General features: G+C 39.1%; 1 protein-coding gene and 1 long non-coding RNA gene across 8 annotated transcripts in view; one reads left to right on the plus strand and one right to left on the minus strand.

Moving 5' to 3' along the window:
* The window catches only part of FNDC3A (fibronectin type III domain containing 3A), a 113,281-nt gene that overhangs the window by 63,472 nt on the left and 30,915 nt on the right, over positions 1-18,894 (plus strand). For all 7 annotated transcript variants that reach the window (XM_015625685.3, XM_015625675.3, XM_033514812.1 and 4 more), the window contains 6 exons: positions 432-508; positions 5,002-5,239; positions 7,728-8,000; positions 10,043-10,101; positions 15,717-15,874; positions 17,045-17,104. In XM_015625685.3, the coding sequence (XP_015481171.1) occupies positions 432-508; positions 5,002-5,239; positions 7,728-8,000; positions 10,043-10,101; positions 15,717-15,874; positions 17,045-17,104 (865 nt within the window). The remainder of the gene's footprint in view (positions 1-431; positions 509-5,001; positions 5,240-7,727; positions 8,001-10,042; positions 10,102-15,716; positions 15,875-17,044; positions 17,105-18,894) is intronic.
* LOC117244497 lies at positions 5,408-6,767 on the minus strand. Its single transcript, XR_004497710.1, has 2 exons — positions 6,669-6,767; positions 5,408-5,596 (listed from the first exon to the last, which is right to left on the minus strand). It is a non-coding gene; the product is annotated as an uncharacterized LOC117244497 (long non-coding RNA).

Raw genomic sequence — 18,894 nt, forward strand, 5'->3', positions numbered from 1 at the left:
TAGTGAAAAGCAGCCATTTTGTAAGTAATTTTCTTTGTAACTCAACTGAATACTATCTGGTTTCAGCAGTTTGTTTAAAAAAGTTTTGTTTGTTTCTGTTTTATAGTTTCTTCTGTTGTCTTTTCATCTTGGGGCATTTCTTTTGATTTGTCATCTGTTCAGTTTTGACATGAGCTCTTCTGTGAGCTTACTGACAGAGATGGGAGAAATGTCTGCTGGGGACTTTTTTTTTAGCTTGTTTCTGGTTTTGTTCAACTGGTTTTTAGATTTCGGAGTGCCCTTTGCTATAATTTTATCTGTACAGTTCATTGCCTTTGTTTATCCATGTTATCTAGTAAATTTTTCACAGAGACATTGCAGTTCAGTATGTTGCTTCAGCTTTCTCAAGTTATTAAATGGTGCTGTACTGAATATTTCTGTAACCCATTTAGGTCCTGCTCAGGTTCCAATGATGTCCCCAAATGGTTCAGTGCCTACTATTTATGTGCCTCCTGGATATGCCCCACAGGTATGTCACTTCATTTGCATATTATTTTATTTATTTTCATGCAAAGTTTGGAATTGGAACCATAATTGCTAATTCAGTAAAATAATTTCTTATGTTTCAGTCACTGTCATCATGTAAGGAAATACAAGAAAGAAAGAATGTCTCTGAGTATGTCTGAGATGGGAGACTTCTCATGCTGTGTCTGTGCCTGTTCAGTTATATATTAGCTATGTACATGACAGTAGCAAGCACAGTTCCTTGCTGAGTTCAGAATCCTAATGTATTAGATGCCTTCTGAATAGAAAATGCAATCATGACCCAGATATCTGCTTGTGCAGGACCTGTACTGATTCCTGTGTTAGTGGATATTTTCTCTTGGCAGCAATATATTTATATATATATATAATTTATACGTGTACATAGTTCGTGTCTGGGAAGTTCCCTGCAGATAAGGAGAAAAACAGGTCAGTTGAAAAAGTACAGCAAACAACATGGAAAAAGTGTCAGCTGTCCATTGGGACTAAGTTATTATATGATAAGTGTTTCCACCACTTATCTTAAAATGGGGCTCTCGTTTTTTCACTGCTGTGTGATTCCTAATTTAGATGACTGGAAATTAAATGTGAACTAGATAACCTGGGCATCCTTTAAAATAGATTAGAAGGATGATTTCTCTTGGCTGTTTCTGACATGTGAATTATAATGAGATGTGTGGCCTTTTAGATGGTTCCTCTTTCTTTCCCTCGACTGTAGAGCAAGTCTAGGGCTTAGTAGGTCAGATCTGGAACTTAGAGCAGTTGAATGCCACTCCCCATGATGTAAGTCTCTCTCAAGACATTCTGTTGTCATGACCAGTCCATCTCTGACCTAGAGTGCTTCCAGTGGTATACACTGAGAAGGGACTACAACATGTAAAATTCAACAAAAAAGCCCACAGTGTCAGCAGATGTTGGACAAATTATCCAAATAACATTAAAAAAAAGTCCTCTAGCAAAAGAAAAGGCTGTTAGAGGAGACAGACTGCTACTCTGATTTTTTTCTTTTGTCTCTTGGAAATTGGCTAATAAGTTGATTCTGTGCACCCTTTGTAGTTGAGTTCTCAAACAGGCAGAAGAAAAATTACATATAAATAATCACTTAAAGTCCATATATCTTCAGGTCATAGTAAAAAGTCCTGATTCCTATAAGAATTCATTATTAAAGAACTGAAAGAAGTGTAGAGCTAAATGAAAATTGGAATTTTACCATATTTCTTATTTGTTTCCAGTTGATGAAGTACATATTGTAGAAGTTGTGTAACATGTGCCAATCTGAAAAATGTTTTTTTAATTAGTTTATCCTTCCTTTGAGGACAACTTGAATCAAAGATGCTGAAGGGCTGGGCCTTGCTGAGACCCATTCATTAGCCTTTCACTGGAGTTTGTTAGTCCAAGCAGCTGTTGTTTTATAGCAGAGCGCTCTGACCTTCGAACTGACGGTGCCTCACATCTATCCAGCTGAGAGTGCAGGTGGAATGAGCTCATCTGCTGTTTTCATTTGAGTAGAAGTACCGTAGTCCAGGAGAACCTGTAGTTTATAAGCCCTCTAAAGTGTTTATTACTGACAAAACATACCAGATTTTGAGGTTTATGATGGGAGAGCCTCTCACAAGCCAGAAGATTTGAGAGTAGTCTTGCAAAACGGGAAAGTCTAACATTATTGAGCTAAGAGTTTTCCCAGACTTACTGCAGTCCTAGCAAACTTCTATGGTTTCTTCAGGTATAGTATATTTTTAAAGGTCAGCAGCTGCAGCTATATTTTGAGTTGGATAGGAAACCAGCTAAATGTCCTAGGCTGTCAGCCTGCAAGAACTGTGGAACAACGTAACCATCTTTTGTCTCTCCATTTTCATTTAGTTCTATTATACTGCTTGCTTCAGTTCCTGTTTGACAGTGATACAGTGTACTGTCCTCTGTTAGAAGTTGGGGATAACCACTGAATAAAAGATTTACTTTTCTTATATCACAAAACTAAACGCAGTTCATCAGCTGATTTCCTTTTCCCTTCCTCTTCTTTTGGAACTGTAGTTGTAAAACTGAAAGAAAGCACTTCTTTATTCATCCTCTCTTAAACCATGTATGTTCTCTGTGTGGTGAGTTTTCCTGTGATGTTTGGTTGGTTCACTCAACCAAAGAGGCTTATGCCAGAACCACATTTTTCTAGCACAAATGGGATAATAGAGAGCTTGTTTACTTTTTCAGCTTAAAATTATAGACTTAGCATGATGCTCTGACAGCTTTTTGGAGCATTTTTATCTGTATAGTTGCCTGCTAGAGGCCTACCATTGAGCAGATGTTAGATCTGGAAACAGTTACAGACTTGTTAAACATAAGGTTCCTGCTGTTACAAATTGGGTGACTATTTCTAAGTTACTTAGGCTGGTAGCAGACCTGAGGAAACAAGTTAGAAACTAAGCAGCTCATTTGTTTTTTAATGGCATCTGCTTACTACATAATCTGAGTCTACTCGTAAAATCATAATAAATTGCAGTATTTGGGGGGTTTGTAACCAAAAGAGACTTAAATAATTAAAACTACATTTCAGTGTTTAGAGAATTTCATTGGACAAGCAGAAGTTCTCGTTGTATTTACTGCTAATATATTTTGCCTTTAGGATTCAACACAGCTATGGTTAAACAGATTTGAATAGTATTGTCTTTAATTACTCTTTCCCAATAAGGAACAATTTTTGTGTACTGAAAAAAGAAATTTCTTAAAGTCATGTGGTATGCATGTTTTTTAAAGCTGTGTTCACTTAAGTAACATTAATTTCCAACTGTCTGTTAAGTAAAGTGTGGTCAGCTCCATTGTGTACATATTTCTGTGTCTTCTGAATGTTGTTGCATGTACAACATATATGCATATCCTACAGTACCAGAAACATGCAGCTCTATCTACAGCACTGTTTCTCTCAGTACAGTGGTGAAGTTTTGAAACAATTTCCTGTACCAATCTCACTTACCTTGCATTGGCTCAGCTAGCAGGGTAGTTTGGGGCTGTACAAATTAGATTGCTGTCAGAGAAAACAAAATCAGAAGCTCTGTTCCAGATGTACCAGATGCACACCAACCCCTAATGGGGACATGGTAAAACCAATGATCCTCCAAGCAGCTTTCTGTCATGGACTTGATGGAAGCGTTCACTCTAGGGCACAGGGCTAAATCTAGCCAAGCATGATTCCATTAACCTTAAACAGTGTAGCTGAAAGCAGCTTGGCACTAAGTGTTTTGATCTATTGATCTCTTCCTGTTGCACCAGGATGTTTATTGGTGTTTGTGTACATGTCCCCATCTCATTTCAAATGTCAGTGAAAACTTATGTCATACGGTTGCTTTGTCTCTTGTTATTGAATGTAGTCATGATAGTTCATTCTTCTCTCCCTTTTCTGGATAGATGTTTAATCTAAAACCTTACATTGCAGTTTCTGCTGTGACTTTATGCTACAGCATTCTACTAGGAAATGAAAAACAGTTTATTTGTTGTCATCCCCTACACTGAAGTTACTGACACCACGATACACACAAGTCAAAATACGCCAAGATCATTTCTAGGAGTCACCAACAGTCATGTTTTTATGTGAATTTACAAACATTTAGAGAGGGTCATGTTGTGAGGTGCTTCAGGGGCAGACCCTTGTTCCTGGTCTAGTTGATGACCCACCCTCATTTACTGAAGAGCATTTTCTGCTTCAGTACTTCATACAGTTTGTGCCCATGTGCCTGCTCTCCGCCAGAGCCCCACGTGCTGTACAGCCCAGACATGCTACAAGTCCCGTGCTCAGCACACCTCAGCTCCATGCATCTTACAGATTCTTGCCATGGAGTTGCATATGCTACTGCCATTGCTTGGAACTTCTGGCAGCATTGCTAAGGGCCACACTCAGGTACCTTGCACAAAGGCTGCTGTCACATCTCCCATTTGCTGGTTTTTCACAAGCCCTTGCACTACAGTCTGCCAGAGGCTGCCACAAAGGCACCCATTTTCTGAGTAGCATGTGGCTTCCTTCAGGGTTCAAGACCTCTTACCAGGTAGAGGAATAGGGGGAGGAGAAGGAAAGGAAAAAAAAAAAATAAATATTTAGAACTACTTGACTTGTGAAGGAGTTTTGAGAGGGCTGACTACCATCCTGGTAGTTTGTTTGCTAACAGTTTGATGCAGATGATAGCTGCTGCAGGGCCAGTATGGCAGGTGTCTTCTGGGTTACTGTTGGTGGGCTGAGTTGGGGACAGAGCAAAAACAAGACACTACTTTTCTCACACTATTGATACTGAGAGAGGTCTGTCAGTTCACCATTTTATACACTTAACATAGACAGACCTTTAATATCCCTGGTTTTTTTTTCCTTTGCTATTTTCCATTTTCCTTTCATCAGATTTAAGTGGTTTACTATTCCTGATTTTGTTTAAGGATCTACAGAAAGAAACATTTTTCAGACTGTCATTTCTCTTTTGGTGTGTGGTGTCTCTCACTGTACAGGTTATTGAGGATAACGGTGTTCGAAGGGTTGTGGTGGTTCCCCAGGCTCCAGAATTTCATCCTGGTGGTCACACAGTGATACACAGGCCTCCACATCCCCCACTGCCCGGCTTCCTTCCTCTTCCAGCCATGATACCCCCTCCACCCCGTCACATATACTCACCCGTGACTGGAGCCGGTGATATGGCTACGCAGTACATTCCACAGTATCACACTTCGCAAGTCTATGGGGATGTGGGTAAGTAGCTCATCACATATTGCAAGTTTTGTCTAAGGGAATAATGTTCTGCTCATTTCCAGCATCTGTTACATTGTTGTGTGGGCTTTGTCAAGCAAGACTTATAGCTTGAATGGGAATCATACACAAAAAATTTTACGTGGATACCAGCCTTGATTTGGCTGAAGCTTATTATTCCAGAAGTTGTTTTAATTGATTTGATTGTCTATTCAATGATCCACTAAACATAAAGATTGTTTCTTACATGTATAGGTTACAAATTTTTTCAGGAAAGCGATGCAGAAAGTGTTTGTAGTGATTCAGCATTTTAAATCCACGCCTGAGCACTGTTCTGAGATCTCGTGTCTTGCAAACATCCTGTTTGAAACATGAAATAGGAATTCTTAGTATTAAGGAAAAAAGTGCTCCATTTTTCATAAAACTATATGCATTTAATTGAATGTCCCTTTGAAGTCCAGTTGGAGTGATGAGGTGCCACCAACCTAAATTTAATTAAATGGTCAAAGGCATCTTTGCTAGTGCTGTTGACATCTGCCTTTACTATGGTTTGGTGGCAAAGTATATTTGTCCCAGCTCAGGGGCTGGGTTCTTAGATTAATATTTATATTTCTGGTAGACTTGCTTTTCTTTAGATAAGGCAGGTGCCAACCTTGAAAGACTTTCAGAGAGAAATTCTAGGTTGCTGTTTTTAGAGAAAGCTAGAAGCTATGGAGAGGGAGGTTAAACACAACTTCTCAACATTCTATGATACTACTAAAATAATCTAAAAATGGCCTTCATCTATTTACTGAGCTTAAATAGTCAGGATGAACAAAGTGGTCAGATAAGAACATACCAATGTCTTGATCTTCCTGGAATTCTTAGTGTTTCTGTACTGTTATCTTGTACTATATTTCTCCTTGCTCTACTGTGGTAACAGTACATTACTAGATGTTCTTTGGGTGCTTTTTCGTGGTTTTACTAATTTCTTGATTTTTTTCTAGATGGCAGTTGTTTGCTTTTAGTTTGCTAAATTAAGAAATTTGAGTGTGATAATTAAATGCATAAAAGATAAATTACGCTTCTTAATGGAATAATATTTTTTCAGATTTCTGCTGCTAGGTTATATCACTTTAAATATGAATTCAGTGATGATTTGCTAAACTGCTAATGTAAAAAAAATGATCAAGTGGGATTCTTTGTTTGCTTTGTTTTCAATATATATGTAAAATGCCTCTGGGTTTAGGAAAGTAAAGGATTAATACTGTAATTTTTTATTTGTTTGCTACAGATTTCATATTTAATTCCAGATCTCTGACTTTGGCTGTAGCTTTCAAAAGTCAAAACCCACAGTTAGGCCCCTATTTCAGGAATCTAAATTTAAGAGAAAAAAACCAAAACAACAAGCAAACAAAAAGAAAACAACAACAAAAATCAACCAGATACTCACAGAACACAGTAGTTCCCTGACAGGAGCACTGAACTCTCTAAAGGTAGTGATCTAGAAGTCCTCTGTCAAACCTGTGAATTAAGCTGACTTAAAAAAAAAAAAAAAAAAAAAAAAAAAAAAACAGAAATGGAGAAGTTCTCTAACTTCTTTTATTTTTATCCTTGCATAGAAGTTCTTATTTGTTCTTATTTTCAGTACTTCCTGTCTCATAAGGAATAACAAATAATGCATTCTTAGGCCTGACTGATCCAACTTACCTGAAAATGAGCAAATTCTATGGTGATTTTGAAGGATGTATTTATTTTTTTTTTAAGTTTTCAGCATTTATCATAGGCAGGGTTACACTCAAGAAAGTGTATATATAAGGTCTTGAGTCAGTAAAGTGCTTTTGAGCGTAAAGGTGAAATGCATATAAATGTTAGAACTGGACAGAAGAGTTTACCAGTTTACAGTTTAATGCTTTGGTAGTTGTACTGACTTTTTTCCAAAGCCAATTCTAATTTACAGATGAGACCTTGGTGCTGCTGCAGCAATGCCTGGGGTTGCCATGTGCAGGTGTAGTGCACTTACAAGGCCTGCCCATACTGTTGTCAGTGTTCTAGTGTCTTTCCATTGCCCCGTAGATCACAGGTTCTATGTTTCTATACTTTTATGGGTGTTTTCCCTGCTGATTCCTGCTGAAGCATCATTAAAATATTAGCGCTCTTGCTGCATTCCAAAACTTAATGGATTTTTTTATTTGACATTATTACCCTGGAGGAGGTTTGATATAAAGTGGCACATTTTTTTCTATATAGACTTTATCCTGTACCTCACAGCTCAAGGAAGATTATAGAAACATTTCAAGAATAATTTTTAAGTGGAGAAAATATGGGGGAGGGAAGGATTATACTCTCTTCCCTAACATATTGTTAATGTCCATTTAGTGTGTATCAGTTTTCAAATAGGAGTAGAGATACAATTTTACACACAGGTGCACATTTAATTCATATAACATTTTAGGTAGATTTTAAAATTAGATTCTGTTGTTAATGATTGGTTTTTCCTTCATTCATTTAGATACTCTGCCTGCTCATGGAAGATCCAACTTTAGAGATGAAAGGTCGAGTAAAACATATGAAAGGTTACAAAAAAAGTTAAAAGATCGACATGGAACTCAGAAGGATAAGTTAAACAGTCCTCCATCATCTCCTCAGAAATGTCCTTCTCCTACAAGTGAACCTAATGGACTTACAAAAGGACAAGATTCAGCTGGTGTAAGCGCAGGTTCTACCAAATGCAAGTCTTTGGGTAAAGGAAAAGGCAATTCTCAGACAGACACAGAAGTGGAAGGTAGGTGTTAGCAAAATTACTATATATACACACATATTAATATATGATGCAAGTTCAGTATCTGGCTGAACATAACATTTGTAAATAGAACACCACACTTTGACAATCTTGAAGTTCAGTAGCAGCCTGTAAGTGCCCTGACTTACACAGAGTGGAGTTAAGGGTGATCAACCTGCTCATCACATGGCAATGTGGGCCTAAGAGAATAAAAATTACTGGTATGGAAGTCTCCATGTAAATTTGAGAAAATACTGAGTCACACTTGATGACACTGTTTAAAGAAAAATCTCTGCTTTGTTTGGAGTGCTTGTATTTTAAGGAATCACTGAATATTGATGGCCTGCTTGATATTGTAGAAAACATGGGGAGAATCAAGTGTCTGAATCAGAAAACATACATCCATCTTGATAAAGAATATTTTGTAAAAGAGATACTGCTTTTACGTAAAATTGATCTATCCCTACCCACTCACGGTTGAAAGGCCCATGTAGAAAAAGGCAGATCCTCACATTAGTCCCTGTGAGATCATGTTTTCTAAGACACTACCATAGGGAGTGTGCTTATTATTAATACCTTTATTTCACTGGAAAGCTTGTTATCTCATAGATGGACTGAATTCACTTAGTCATACAATCATTGTCAAATCTGATGATGTGTCACTATGCAACTTGGAGGTCTCTGCCATAGTCCTTTTGATTGTGAACGTAACATGCAAGACTTGTCATCAGCCAGGAGCAGTTTTCAGAATAAGGAACTGTAATTGGTGATGCTAATGCAAATAAACCATGATTTTTCTCAATTCTCTGAAGTTTGCTTTGAGGTAATAATTTTGTGCCAATGTATGTTAGATAGCTGTAAACCAAAAGAACTGTGAAGAAGGTACATCTAATCAAAACCAGGAAATCTCAGCCTATGAGAGCTATTTAAGAACAAGTATAGATGATACCCTGTGAAAGCTTGGTACCAAAGGTCACATTTGAGATACAACCTAAAATCAGAATTTGGGAATTGTTGCTCCAAACTTGAATATTTTTCACTATAGTTCCAGAGTGGCAGTTCACTTTCTGTTTGTCTTCAGTTTACTTTCTTGGTTGGTGTTTATCCATGAGCTAACTTTAACAAGGCACAAGCGATGAAATACACCATTCTTTACATATGTTAGAAAAACTATAATGATGTTTCCTTAGAGGTATTTTATATGAAAAATTGGAAAATCCACTTTTCAACATTATTTCAGGAGACATTGGGGAAACTTATGTACTGAGACTTAGACTTGTCAAACAGAAGGCAGTGACTTTGAGTTGTCATACAAGTCAGAAAAGCATTTGATTTGTTTCAACAGCATAAACCATCTTAGAAACAAAGTTGTAAATAGGTTTGATCTATGTTTTTTTAAAGAGTTTTGTCAGGCTTTGTTTTTCTTTTATGTTTTAAGGCAGGTTAATGAATTAAAAATGCTTGGCCACACCTTCAAAACTGAGTAGTCTGTTCACTTACACTATTGAGATAATAAAATTTAAATATTACACGAGAAAAGGAGATAAAATGCTTTCTGTAAGTTATAAATCCTTTATAAAGCTCAGCTGTACCTTCAGCTGACACAAAACACCTTAGACTGTTTTCCTTGCAATTGAGGAAGGCCAGCAGTGTCACCAGTAGGCTTCCAGTTGATGTGCAATAACATGTTTAAACTACTGAAACTTGACTGCATCTACATCCAAAAAGAAATCTGTGGAAAATATCCAAGACCTTAAGTTCTATAGAGCAGCAATTGGTTTAAAGTTATACATTAATAAAAGATAACCAGGCTTTCTGTATTCCATAAAGCATAGAAAGGCTTTAGAAATAGTTTTATATTAACAACTTCTTCAGAAGCTTTTTTGGTTTTATGTTGTCCTAGCTGAATACAAGTTAGCAAGATGTTCTGCTTTATAAATGCTTCCTTCTTTGTGCAATTGTTGAATTTGAAGAGCTATTTCATTGTAAAATGACTGCACAATATTCATGGGTACTTCTCTTTTGCTTTGATTTTGTTTTTTAAGAAAAGGATGAAGAAACAAAAGCACTGGAAGCACTTCTTTCTAATATAGCCAAGCCAGTGGTAAGTAACAAATTTTCCATAAAATCAGACTATATCTGTTGCTATTTTACACAGTCACACCTACATTTCTCTCTCTTTAGTTTAAAGGGTCTTTAATTTTCCATACTAAGGCAAATTCACTTAACTTCCAGTTACTGTACTGTGAATAACTAAAGCAATTTTTAGTGTATTAACATTTATGAAACTAAAACTGTCTTGATACTTAGTCTGCAGAATTCTTCCTGGCTATTCTGAGAATCTCAGTATTAATGAAATTACTTAAAAAACATAGAGAGAGATTGTAACATTGCCAGTAGTATAATGATGCTGCTTAATGGAATATGATACTTAATATAACATTATACTGCAGAATCTGTTCTCAATTTCCTGCAACTTTGTTTAGTCTTAACTGCTCAGGAAACAATTTTACACACTGCATATCTCTAGGCATGAGAGGTACCTGGCAAGATTTTGGAAACATCACCAAAAATGAGGTTCTGTAAAACCTTATTTGCAAACTAGAGAAAAAATATGACCAGTTTCTTTTTTAAGAGTTTTTGGCAGCTTCAGGGAAGAGAATAATAAAATTCTTTACAGAAGGTGACTGTCAGCAGTGGACTTCTGGCCTACCTGCTTGAAAATTTACCAATATATTTTCACTTTGTAAAACTAAAGCATATTTTTGTGTTGATACTCTTTAAAGCATTGTTGCCAAGTTCAGTAATTTTTTGCATTTTAGAGCAGGCTGGTGTTTTTTCCTTTTGTTGTCTGAACCTTCCCTGGTCCCAGCCTTTCTGTAAAGATTTGTATATCTTTTCCAAAAATCTTCACCACAATCCTGAGTACACCATCTTGCCTGAGTAAAAACAGGCTGTGTTCCCCATTGTAGCATAGTCCATACAACTGAAACTCCAGGAAGAGCTTGGTTTGTCCAGTCAAGTCAGCTCCTTCCTCCAGTAATCAGCTACGTACCTTCTTCCCTTCACTTTCCAGGCAGCCTCGCCCCAGTTTAGTGCCCTAGTCTTGATTCTTCTTTCATATGTTTCTTTACAGCCTGATGAGGAGAGGCCAAGAGAGCTGGGGCTGTTTAGCCTGGAGAAGTGAAGGCTCAGAGGGAATCTTATCAATGTATATAGATATCTGCAAGGCAAGTGCACAGAGAATGGAGCCAGGCTGTTTTCAGTGTGCCCAGCATCAGAACCAGAGACACTGGGCCTAACCTGAGACACAGGAGGTTCCCTCTGAAAATCAGGAAACACTTTTGTACTGTGAGGATATCAGCTCTGGCACAACTTGGCCAGAGAGTTTGTGGAGACTCCCTCTTTGGAGATACTGAAAAGCTGTCTGGACATCATTCTGGGCAGCTGGCTTTAAATGGCCCTGCTGCAACAAGGCAGTTGGATCAGGTGACCTCCAGGGGTCCCTTCTGACTTCAGCCATTCTGTGATTCTGTGGTTCGCCAAGTGTTGAGCAGGGATTGTACAGAGGAAGTTCTGAACACTTGGTGTCCTGCTCTGTCCAAGCATCAGGATGGGTTGACATGTCTTCAGTGCCCCTGTGTCATTGGTGGCTAAGCAGCATGGAGGTGGGAGCTGCTTGAAATTAGGGTGTTAGTGGCTGTGTTGCCAAGGGGAGCTCTGAACTCTCTGAATGAGACTGTGAGAGGAATAAATCAACAGGCCAGCTCTTGTGCTGTGTTGCTAATGACCTGGAGAAAAGCAATGCAGTGCCAGTACTATCATGATTTCTTTCACTTCCTTCTTCCCTCAAGACTCAACCATCCGTGCCTTTTAGACAAGCGCCCTAGTTCCTCTCCCCAGCATGTTCTTGCTTGAACATCACTGCATGTAGCTGTGTGCAACAAGTGATCTCTGCAGGCCTCAGAAGGCATCACAGGCACAGGCAGTGGTGGTCTGCTACAGATACAGAGCGTACACAAGGCAAAAATCCCAGCTTTCAGCAGTCGAAGAGGCTTATGCTTTATGAAGGCAAGGGACTGTCAGGGCTGTGAGGGGGTGGAAGTCTAGCTTATGTTGCAGCTTGGGGGAGTATGGTGTGATGTGATAGAAGTCTGTTACCTACTTGGGCCTTGCAGGATTTCAAGCCACCCTCCCAGTTTCATCAAGGAAATGTTTTCCTCGCTTTCCCTCAAATGAACCAGAAATTCGTTTTTTCACACATTCTCTTTGTGGTTCTCATCAAAAATATTTCTGCAGTTTTTTTATTATTGTTTTGGTTGTAGCACTTACTGTGAGGATTGTGGTTTCTGATGGATCACCAGTACTTTGTTCCCTGGGTGAACCATGCTGGCACAGGTAGTACTGGCTGTGGTGGTGGCAATACAATCAGATGATCATACAGGGTGCTGTACAGTACAGGGTCCATTGCACCATATCCTACTCCAGAGAGCATGGAATAGTGCTGAAGGCTGTGACCTTTCAGGGCTGTCTCATGTCTCAATGCCCAGGTCCAGGGCATGCACACCTAAATCAGGTGGTGGTCTTTATCATGTTCTTTCATTCACAAGTAACTTTCAATTCTATGCAGTATGGGATGCATCAATTTTTCTACCTCCAAACTCCTGTTGAATTCTGATTTCCATGAGCTTTTCCCCATATGGATCCCCTGTTCTTTCATACATGGCAGTATTAAGTCAAGTTGATAACATGATACTGACACCAGATGACTATTCTACTTAGGGGTCTTGAATGATTTATACCCAGATGTAAATTGGAGTGGTTCTGCAAATTGCACCTCAGTGTTTGAGCAAAGTCTTCACCAGCTGTCATGTCTGTTAACCAAATAACAAAACAAGCAGAAAAAAAGACCTGAAAAGGCAAAAGCCGAATAAAGAATGATGCAGAAGGCTGAGTATTTTTTAAGAGGCAGTAAGTGCTCAGAATTTGAGGGTTGGTTATATAGCATGTAAATCTCTTCAAAGAATGTGGTACTTTCTGGTTCTGTGTATGTTTGTGGACTTCTGGCATGTGATGCACCTCACTCACAGTTAAGTATCTTGGGTTGCTGTGAATGCAATCCAGACTGCACATGCTAAAACTGCTCTTTTGTTTGACCCAAATGGCATGTGTAACATATTTAATGAGGAGACTCACTTTGGCAAGCTGGATTGCTAATGAAGATGTGCCCACCTCTTATTTCCACACAGCTAAAGACTCAAGTATTATACTCTGCTTTGCAGAAGCACATAGGGCTCAGAGTTGCAACCTGAATCAATTAAAGCTGCTTGCATAAGCATAGCAAGTTACTTGTAAGTAACAAGTAATGCCAAATTTTTTGAAAAAGCCTCAGTGTCTCAGAACACATAATAGTAGTTGATTCTTCTGATCTTAAATCTTGGCTCTTCAAAAAGACTTATTTTTCCTTATGTCACAGGGTTTTTTTAAAAAAAATATCCTATGTATGAAGGAAATGTAATCTGTCAGGTGGCAGTTCAGCATTAGCAATGTTGGATGGGGTGTTCTGGGCAGAGCACTAAAGAAAATGAATCAGTAGGAGATAAGAACAGCGAGAATTACCAGATTTTATAGGTGAGAGGAAACTCAAATGCTAACAGTCTTCAAATGCATGAGAAACAACTGCCAAAGGAAGGGAAGATCTAATGTTCAGCTCCATGGTGGCTAGGACTAGTAGGCTTAGCTGGTAGTAAGAAGGATACTGCCTAGACACTAGGGGAAAAAAATTCAACTGTTAAAGTAGCAAACCTAGGAACAGATCATCTTAAAATGCATCTTCTAGTCCTGAAGTACAAGTCCTTGGGGAACCTGCATTTCTTGCCCTCAGGATCTTCTGCCACTTGCTGCAGCTCAGGAGGGGATGGGGTAAAGATTGTCCAGGAGGAAACTTTATCAGATGATTCCCACAACTCTAGAGACTTCCAGAAATGTTAGAATTTTACTGTGATGGTTATGGATAGTGTTAGCCTAGTTTGTGATTGCATCAAAATAGTAGTGGAATTTTTCTTACCAGATTTTAAAGTGAAACTTCAATGTTTATTTCTACCAATATTTGATCCCTTTTAGGATATGATGTACAGCCCTGTTAGTGCATAAGAGTTTAGTGATGCTGTTTCCAAGACATTGAGGCTCACATAGTGTGATTTTTCTTCCTTTCTGTTTGTTATCAATAAGCCATGTTCTCCCTGCTTCATTATTGAAGCTGACCTATTCAGTTTTTTAGATCAGTAGATCATAGCAATTTGAGAGCACCAGTTGTGAAGATAGCTTTTTTATTCTGATACTCTGGTAATAGATTTTCAAAAGCAATTATTCCCAAAATAGACATACACTGCGGTCATATTGTAAAACTTGTAATTTCATATAATGAAATGTGTTTTGAGTTCTCTTATAAATGATTTGAAACAGTGTGTGGGTGCAACATGTAAACCTCAATAGCAGATGTGCAATACTTATGAGCAGCCACAAATTTCTAGGCATTCTTCTATAACAAATCCTAAAAATTTGTACTCATGCATGCATGCACCTGTGAACTCACCTACAAACACATGAGCATCCTTAGCCCCTTGCAGCACATGTGAGTTTCAGGCAGCAGTTTTCAGGTTTTGGGAGTTTGGGTGTCCCTAGTCGCACATCTTCTTTGGAAGATGTGGCTGCTTCAGTAGCTTTATGTGTGACTGCATTGTTCCCTAGAATCTGTTGTTCCCTACAATCTGCTAAACCACAGGCCATTGGGAGAGCTCTCCACGAGGTCACTTGCACTCACCTGGGCTGCAAATCCATACCTGTTGCACCCCAAAATGCTGTTGCACCAGCTGGGGTGCAGCTACTCACGGTGTCCATCAGGCCTGGATGGAGGCAGCAGTGGTCGGTAGGGCAGTTTTTCACATTGTCAGGCCAGGTTTTGGTCATTGCTGTGTTCCATTCCATCATCTCTTACCTGCCAACTGTTACAAATGTTCATGCTACCTCTACACTTCTAAAGCTGATGACCTGTGAGTCTCAGGAGTCTCCTTGTGATTCTCCGTTTCCATTTAATCCCCCTGAAGCTGTTGGGGCCACTTTTTGGATAGTTGGAGGTCACACACACTGGTTATACTCCTATTTCAATCACACCAACTTTTCTTATCCAGACCTTTTTGCAATGGGTGGGGTGCTCAGGTAACCACCACCACAGAAATTCTTCAGGATGTTGTCTCTATGTGTATGTACATGGACCTTGTGAATATGCCTTAATCTCTCTACATTTCATAAGAAACAAGAAGGTGTTAAAAAAGTCCTAGTATCAGTTCCTTCCAAGAAAAAGGTGCCAGAAGCATGGTTTAATTAAGTGCCCGATATCGCAGGATGTGCTTTGCCATCGCTGTGCCTGGCCGATGCTCCGGACTGTGTTTCTGCAGCCCACTGGGTGGCGTTCGGTACCAACAGGTGTCTCTGCCCTCAGCTCCCTACCCAGCACTGCATTTTTCTCACGGCATTCTTTAAATTTCCAACCTGATTTCCTCTGTAAAAACTAGTCAGCAACTAGCATATCAGTATAAATACTCTGATTTGCTAATGGTATATGATTTTTCTTTCTCTTCTTTGATCCTTTGTCCAAATTAACATTTATATGCAATAGCATTTAAATGGCAGAGATCTCAAAACTTTATATTTCTACAGGTTTCGGATATTCAGGCAAGAACAGCCCTGCTGATGTGGTCCCCTCCATCCAGTGATACTGGAGAAGACACAGGCAAGAATGACATACCAGAGGTTTATACTTATGAAGTGATGATTTCAAGTACTGGAAAAGATGGAAAGTACAAAACTGTGTACATGTAGGTGTTGGCTATTTTTATTTAGTCACTGCTGCATTGAAATATGTGGCTTAAAACCTCATTAAAAATCTGCTTTTTGTCCAGAAAGTTAAATAATTAGCAGTTTTGTATAACTTCTGCTTTGAAATTAGCTACCTTTTTTCAGTAGAATTCATTTCATTTTATTACTGAAGTCTCTGTCATCAACTGGAATGTAAAGATTTTGTTCTTGCATGTTGGAGGCATAATTTAATACCACTTTTGCTGTATTTTAGCCAGCTGCATTAGACACTATGAGTTCTCCAACAGTGAGACATACAAGTAGTGAGAAAAATAAATTGTATTTATTACTTCCTATGTCAGCACATGCTCCTCCTCACAGTAAGGTTATCCCTCCTTCATTGAAATTGATCTTGGTAAGAGATAGTCCTTTGATATGAAAAAAAATAAGAAAATTCACATAGAGCACAACTCATAGCAGCAGCAAAGCAAACAAAACTCTTCATTTGTTTCATTTCTAACACAATGGTTTTGTCAGTTTTTTGCAGTTTGAAGAAATATGACAGTAAAATACAGAATTAAGGGTATAGAGTTCTCTAATAGTTACGGACCTTTGTATCTAGCTAGTTTATCTTAGAGACCTTCCATGGATTTCATGAAATTACAAGTTGAGTATCCCTGTCCAACTAGAGGCAGAGAAATTATTTTTGCTAAGATAAGCTGATGTCAGCAAAAGCAGACTAATAGCTGTTATTTTGGTGCCTTTTCTGTTTCCTAGGCTCTAACAAGTAGGTTTGTGCAATCAGGTACAGCTTTAGATAATTGTTTTTCCAAGGCTGGACTGAGCTGCTGTAGGCTCCAGTACTTCAGTGGTTTTTTTTGAGTAATAACATACATGCATACACATACAGCTTGTCTTACTACATGAAGAAGAAAATAATTGGTACTCTTTAGAAAGCAAGAAACAAAAAAGTGCTCCAAAACCACCAGGGCAAAAAAAAACCAGGAATAACACAAGAAGCCTCTAAAATTCAGAGATTAATGCATTGACACATTGTTCTATTTAGCAAAATACAAACTCTTGTCAAATACCTTTCATAGAAGTTGTGTTAAGTTAGATGATACATGTCTTTTTTATAAATGTATGGAATTCTGAAACAGTCTTTTAAATAAACTTGTATCTCTTTCTAGTGGAGAAGAAAATAAAGTTACTGTAAATGATCTTAGGCCAGCAACTGATTACCATGCAAAGTGAGTATCTTACTTTTTCTTCATTAAATTCAGTAGAAATGTTTTAAAAGTTTCATTGTGTATTTACCTAAGACTTCAGAGATGGTCTTAAGCACTTCTTACCCTCTTTTGAGTCACAAATCAACATTTTTGACTTAACTGTCCATTTTGGACAACATAAGACAGGATTGGTGTACATTCATCCTACTTTCATGCTCTTTCCTTTATACCAGCGCAGTGACCTTTTTCTGTCCTTGGAGCCAGGCACAGCTGCTGCTATTCAATTTTCCACAATCAGCAGAGGAAAGTACCTTGCCCTGGAAGATGCTCCCTGCTTGGCCACCTGAAGGTCATATTATGCTACTTTTGCTTTGATCCAGTAGATCAGTGAACCTGACCCTATATGCATGATAAAATGTGCCCCCAGCTCAGTGTGATTCTGCCCTTCTAGAAGAATTGACTACTTCAGTAGCTCAGAAGAAATAGCATAGGATTAGGAAGATGTGATTAGGTGTTGTTCTTCCATCTTTTAAATGTTGGAGGGTCATCTGGAGCTGAAGTTGGCAGAAAATGCAAAGACTAAGGGCTTCTATATATTTGTCAGCCAGAAACAAAGGTCAGAGAAAGCATATCCTCCCAAACAAACACAACTGGAAAACTGGTAACTATGGATGAGGAAGAGGATGAGGTACTTGACAACCTTTTTGCCTTAGTCTTACTGGCAATCTCCCTTCTCACACCTCACCAGTGGATGGAGAGCAGGATAGGGACTGAGGGTGGAAGGTCCCTCCCACAGTGAGAGAAGAACAGCTTTGAGACCACCTGAGGAACCTGTACATAAGTCTACATCTATTGAGATTCAGTCCTGAGGGAATTAACTAATGTAGTGCCAAACCACTCTCCATCATATTTGAAAAGTCACAGCAACACGGTGAAGTCCTGTGTGACTGGAAAAATTGCACCCATTTTGTTAAAAGGTAGGAAGGAAGACTGTGGGAACTACCAACCTGTCAGCCTCACTTCGGTACCTGGGAAGATCATTGAACAGATTCTTCTAAAAGCCATGCTAAAGCACATGAAGGACAAGGAGGTGATTCAGGACAGCCAGCACAGCTTCACTAAGGACAAGTCCTGCCTGAGGGGAGGGACTGCAGATGTTAGCTGTCTGGACTTCTGTAAGATCTTTGAGACAGTCCGCAACAGTACCCTTCTTGGTGGAAGGAATTGGTTGGATGGTCACATTCACAGAATAGTGGTCAATGGCCCAATGTCCAGATGGAGATTAGTGACAAGTGGTGTCTTTCAGGGGCCTGTCTTGGACCAGTACTGTCAAATATCTTCATCAGTGACATGGACAGTGGGTTCAAAGTGAGCTTCCAGCAGAAAACACCAAACAGTTGCAGCACACCTGAAGGACAGGATGTCATCCAGAGGGACCTGGACAAGCTTGAGCAGTGAGGCTGTGGGAACCTCATGAGGTTCAACAAGTCCAAGTGCAAGGTGCAGCCCTAGTATCAACAAAGGCTGCAGGATGAAGGGATTAAGAGCAGGCCCGCTGAGAAGAATGTGGTGGTCCTGGTGGATGGAGAGCTGGGCATTACCTGACAACATGTACTTGCAGTCCAAAAAGCCAACTGTGTCCTGGGCAGCATCAAAAGCAGCACGGCCAGCAGGATGAGGGAGGTGGTTCTGCCCTTCTGTTCCACTCTGGTGAAACCCTGACTGGAGTGCTGTGTCTAGCTCTGGGATCCCCATCATGAGAACAATGGTGACTTGTTAGAGTAGCTCTAGAGGAGGGTCACAGAAGTTGT

This window comes from Parus major, chromosome 1 (assembly GCF_001522545.3).
Source record: "Parus major isolate Abel chromosome 1, Parus_major1.1, whole genome shotgun sequence".
NCBI lineage: Eukaryota > Metazoa > Chordata > Aves > Passeriformes > Paridae > Parus > Parus major.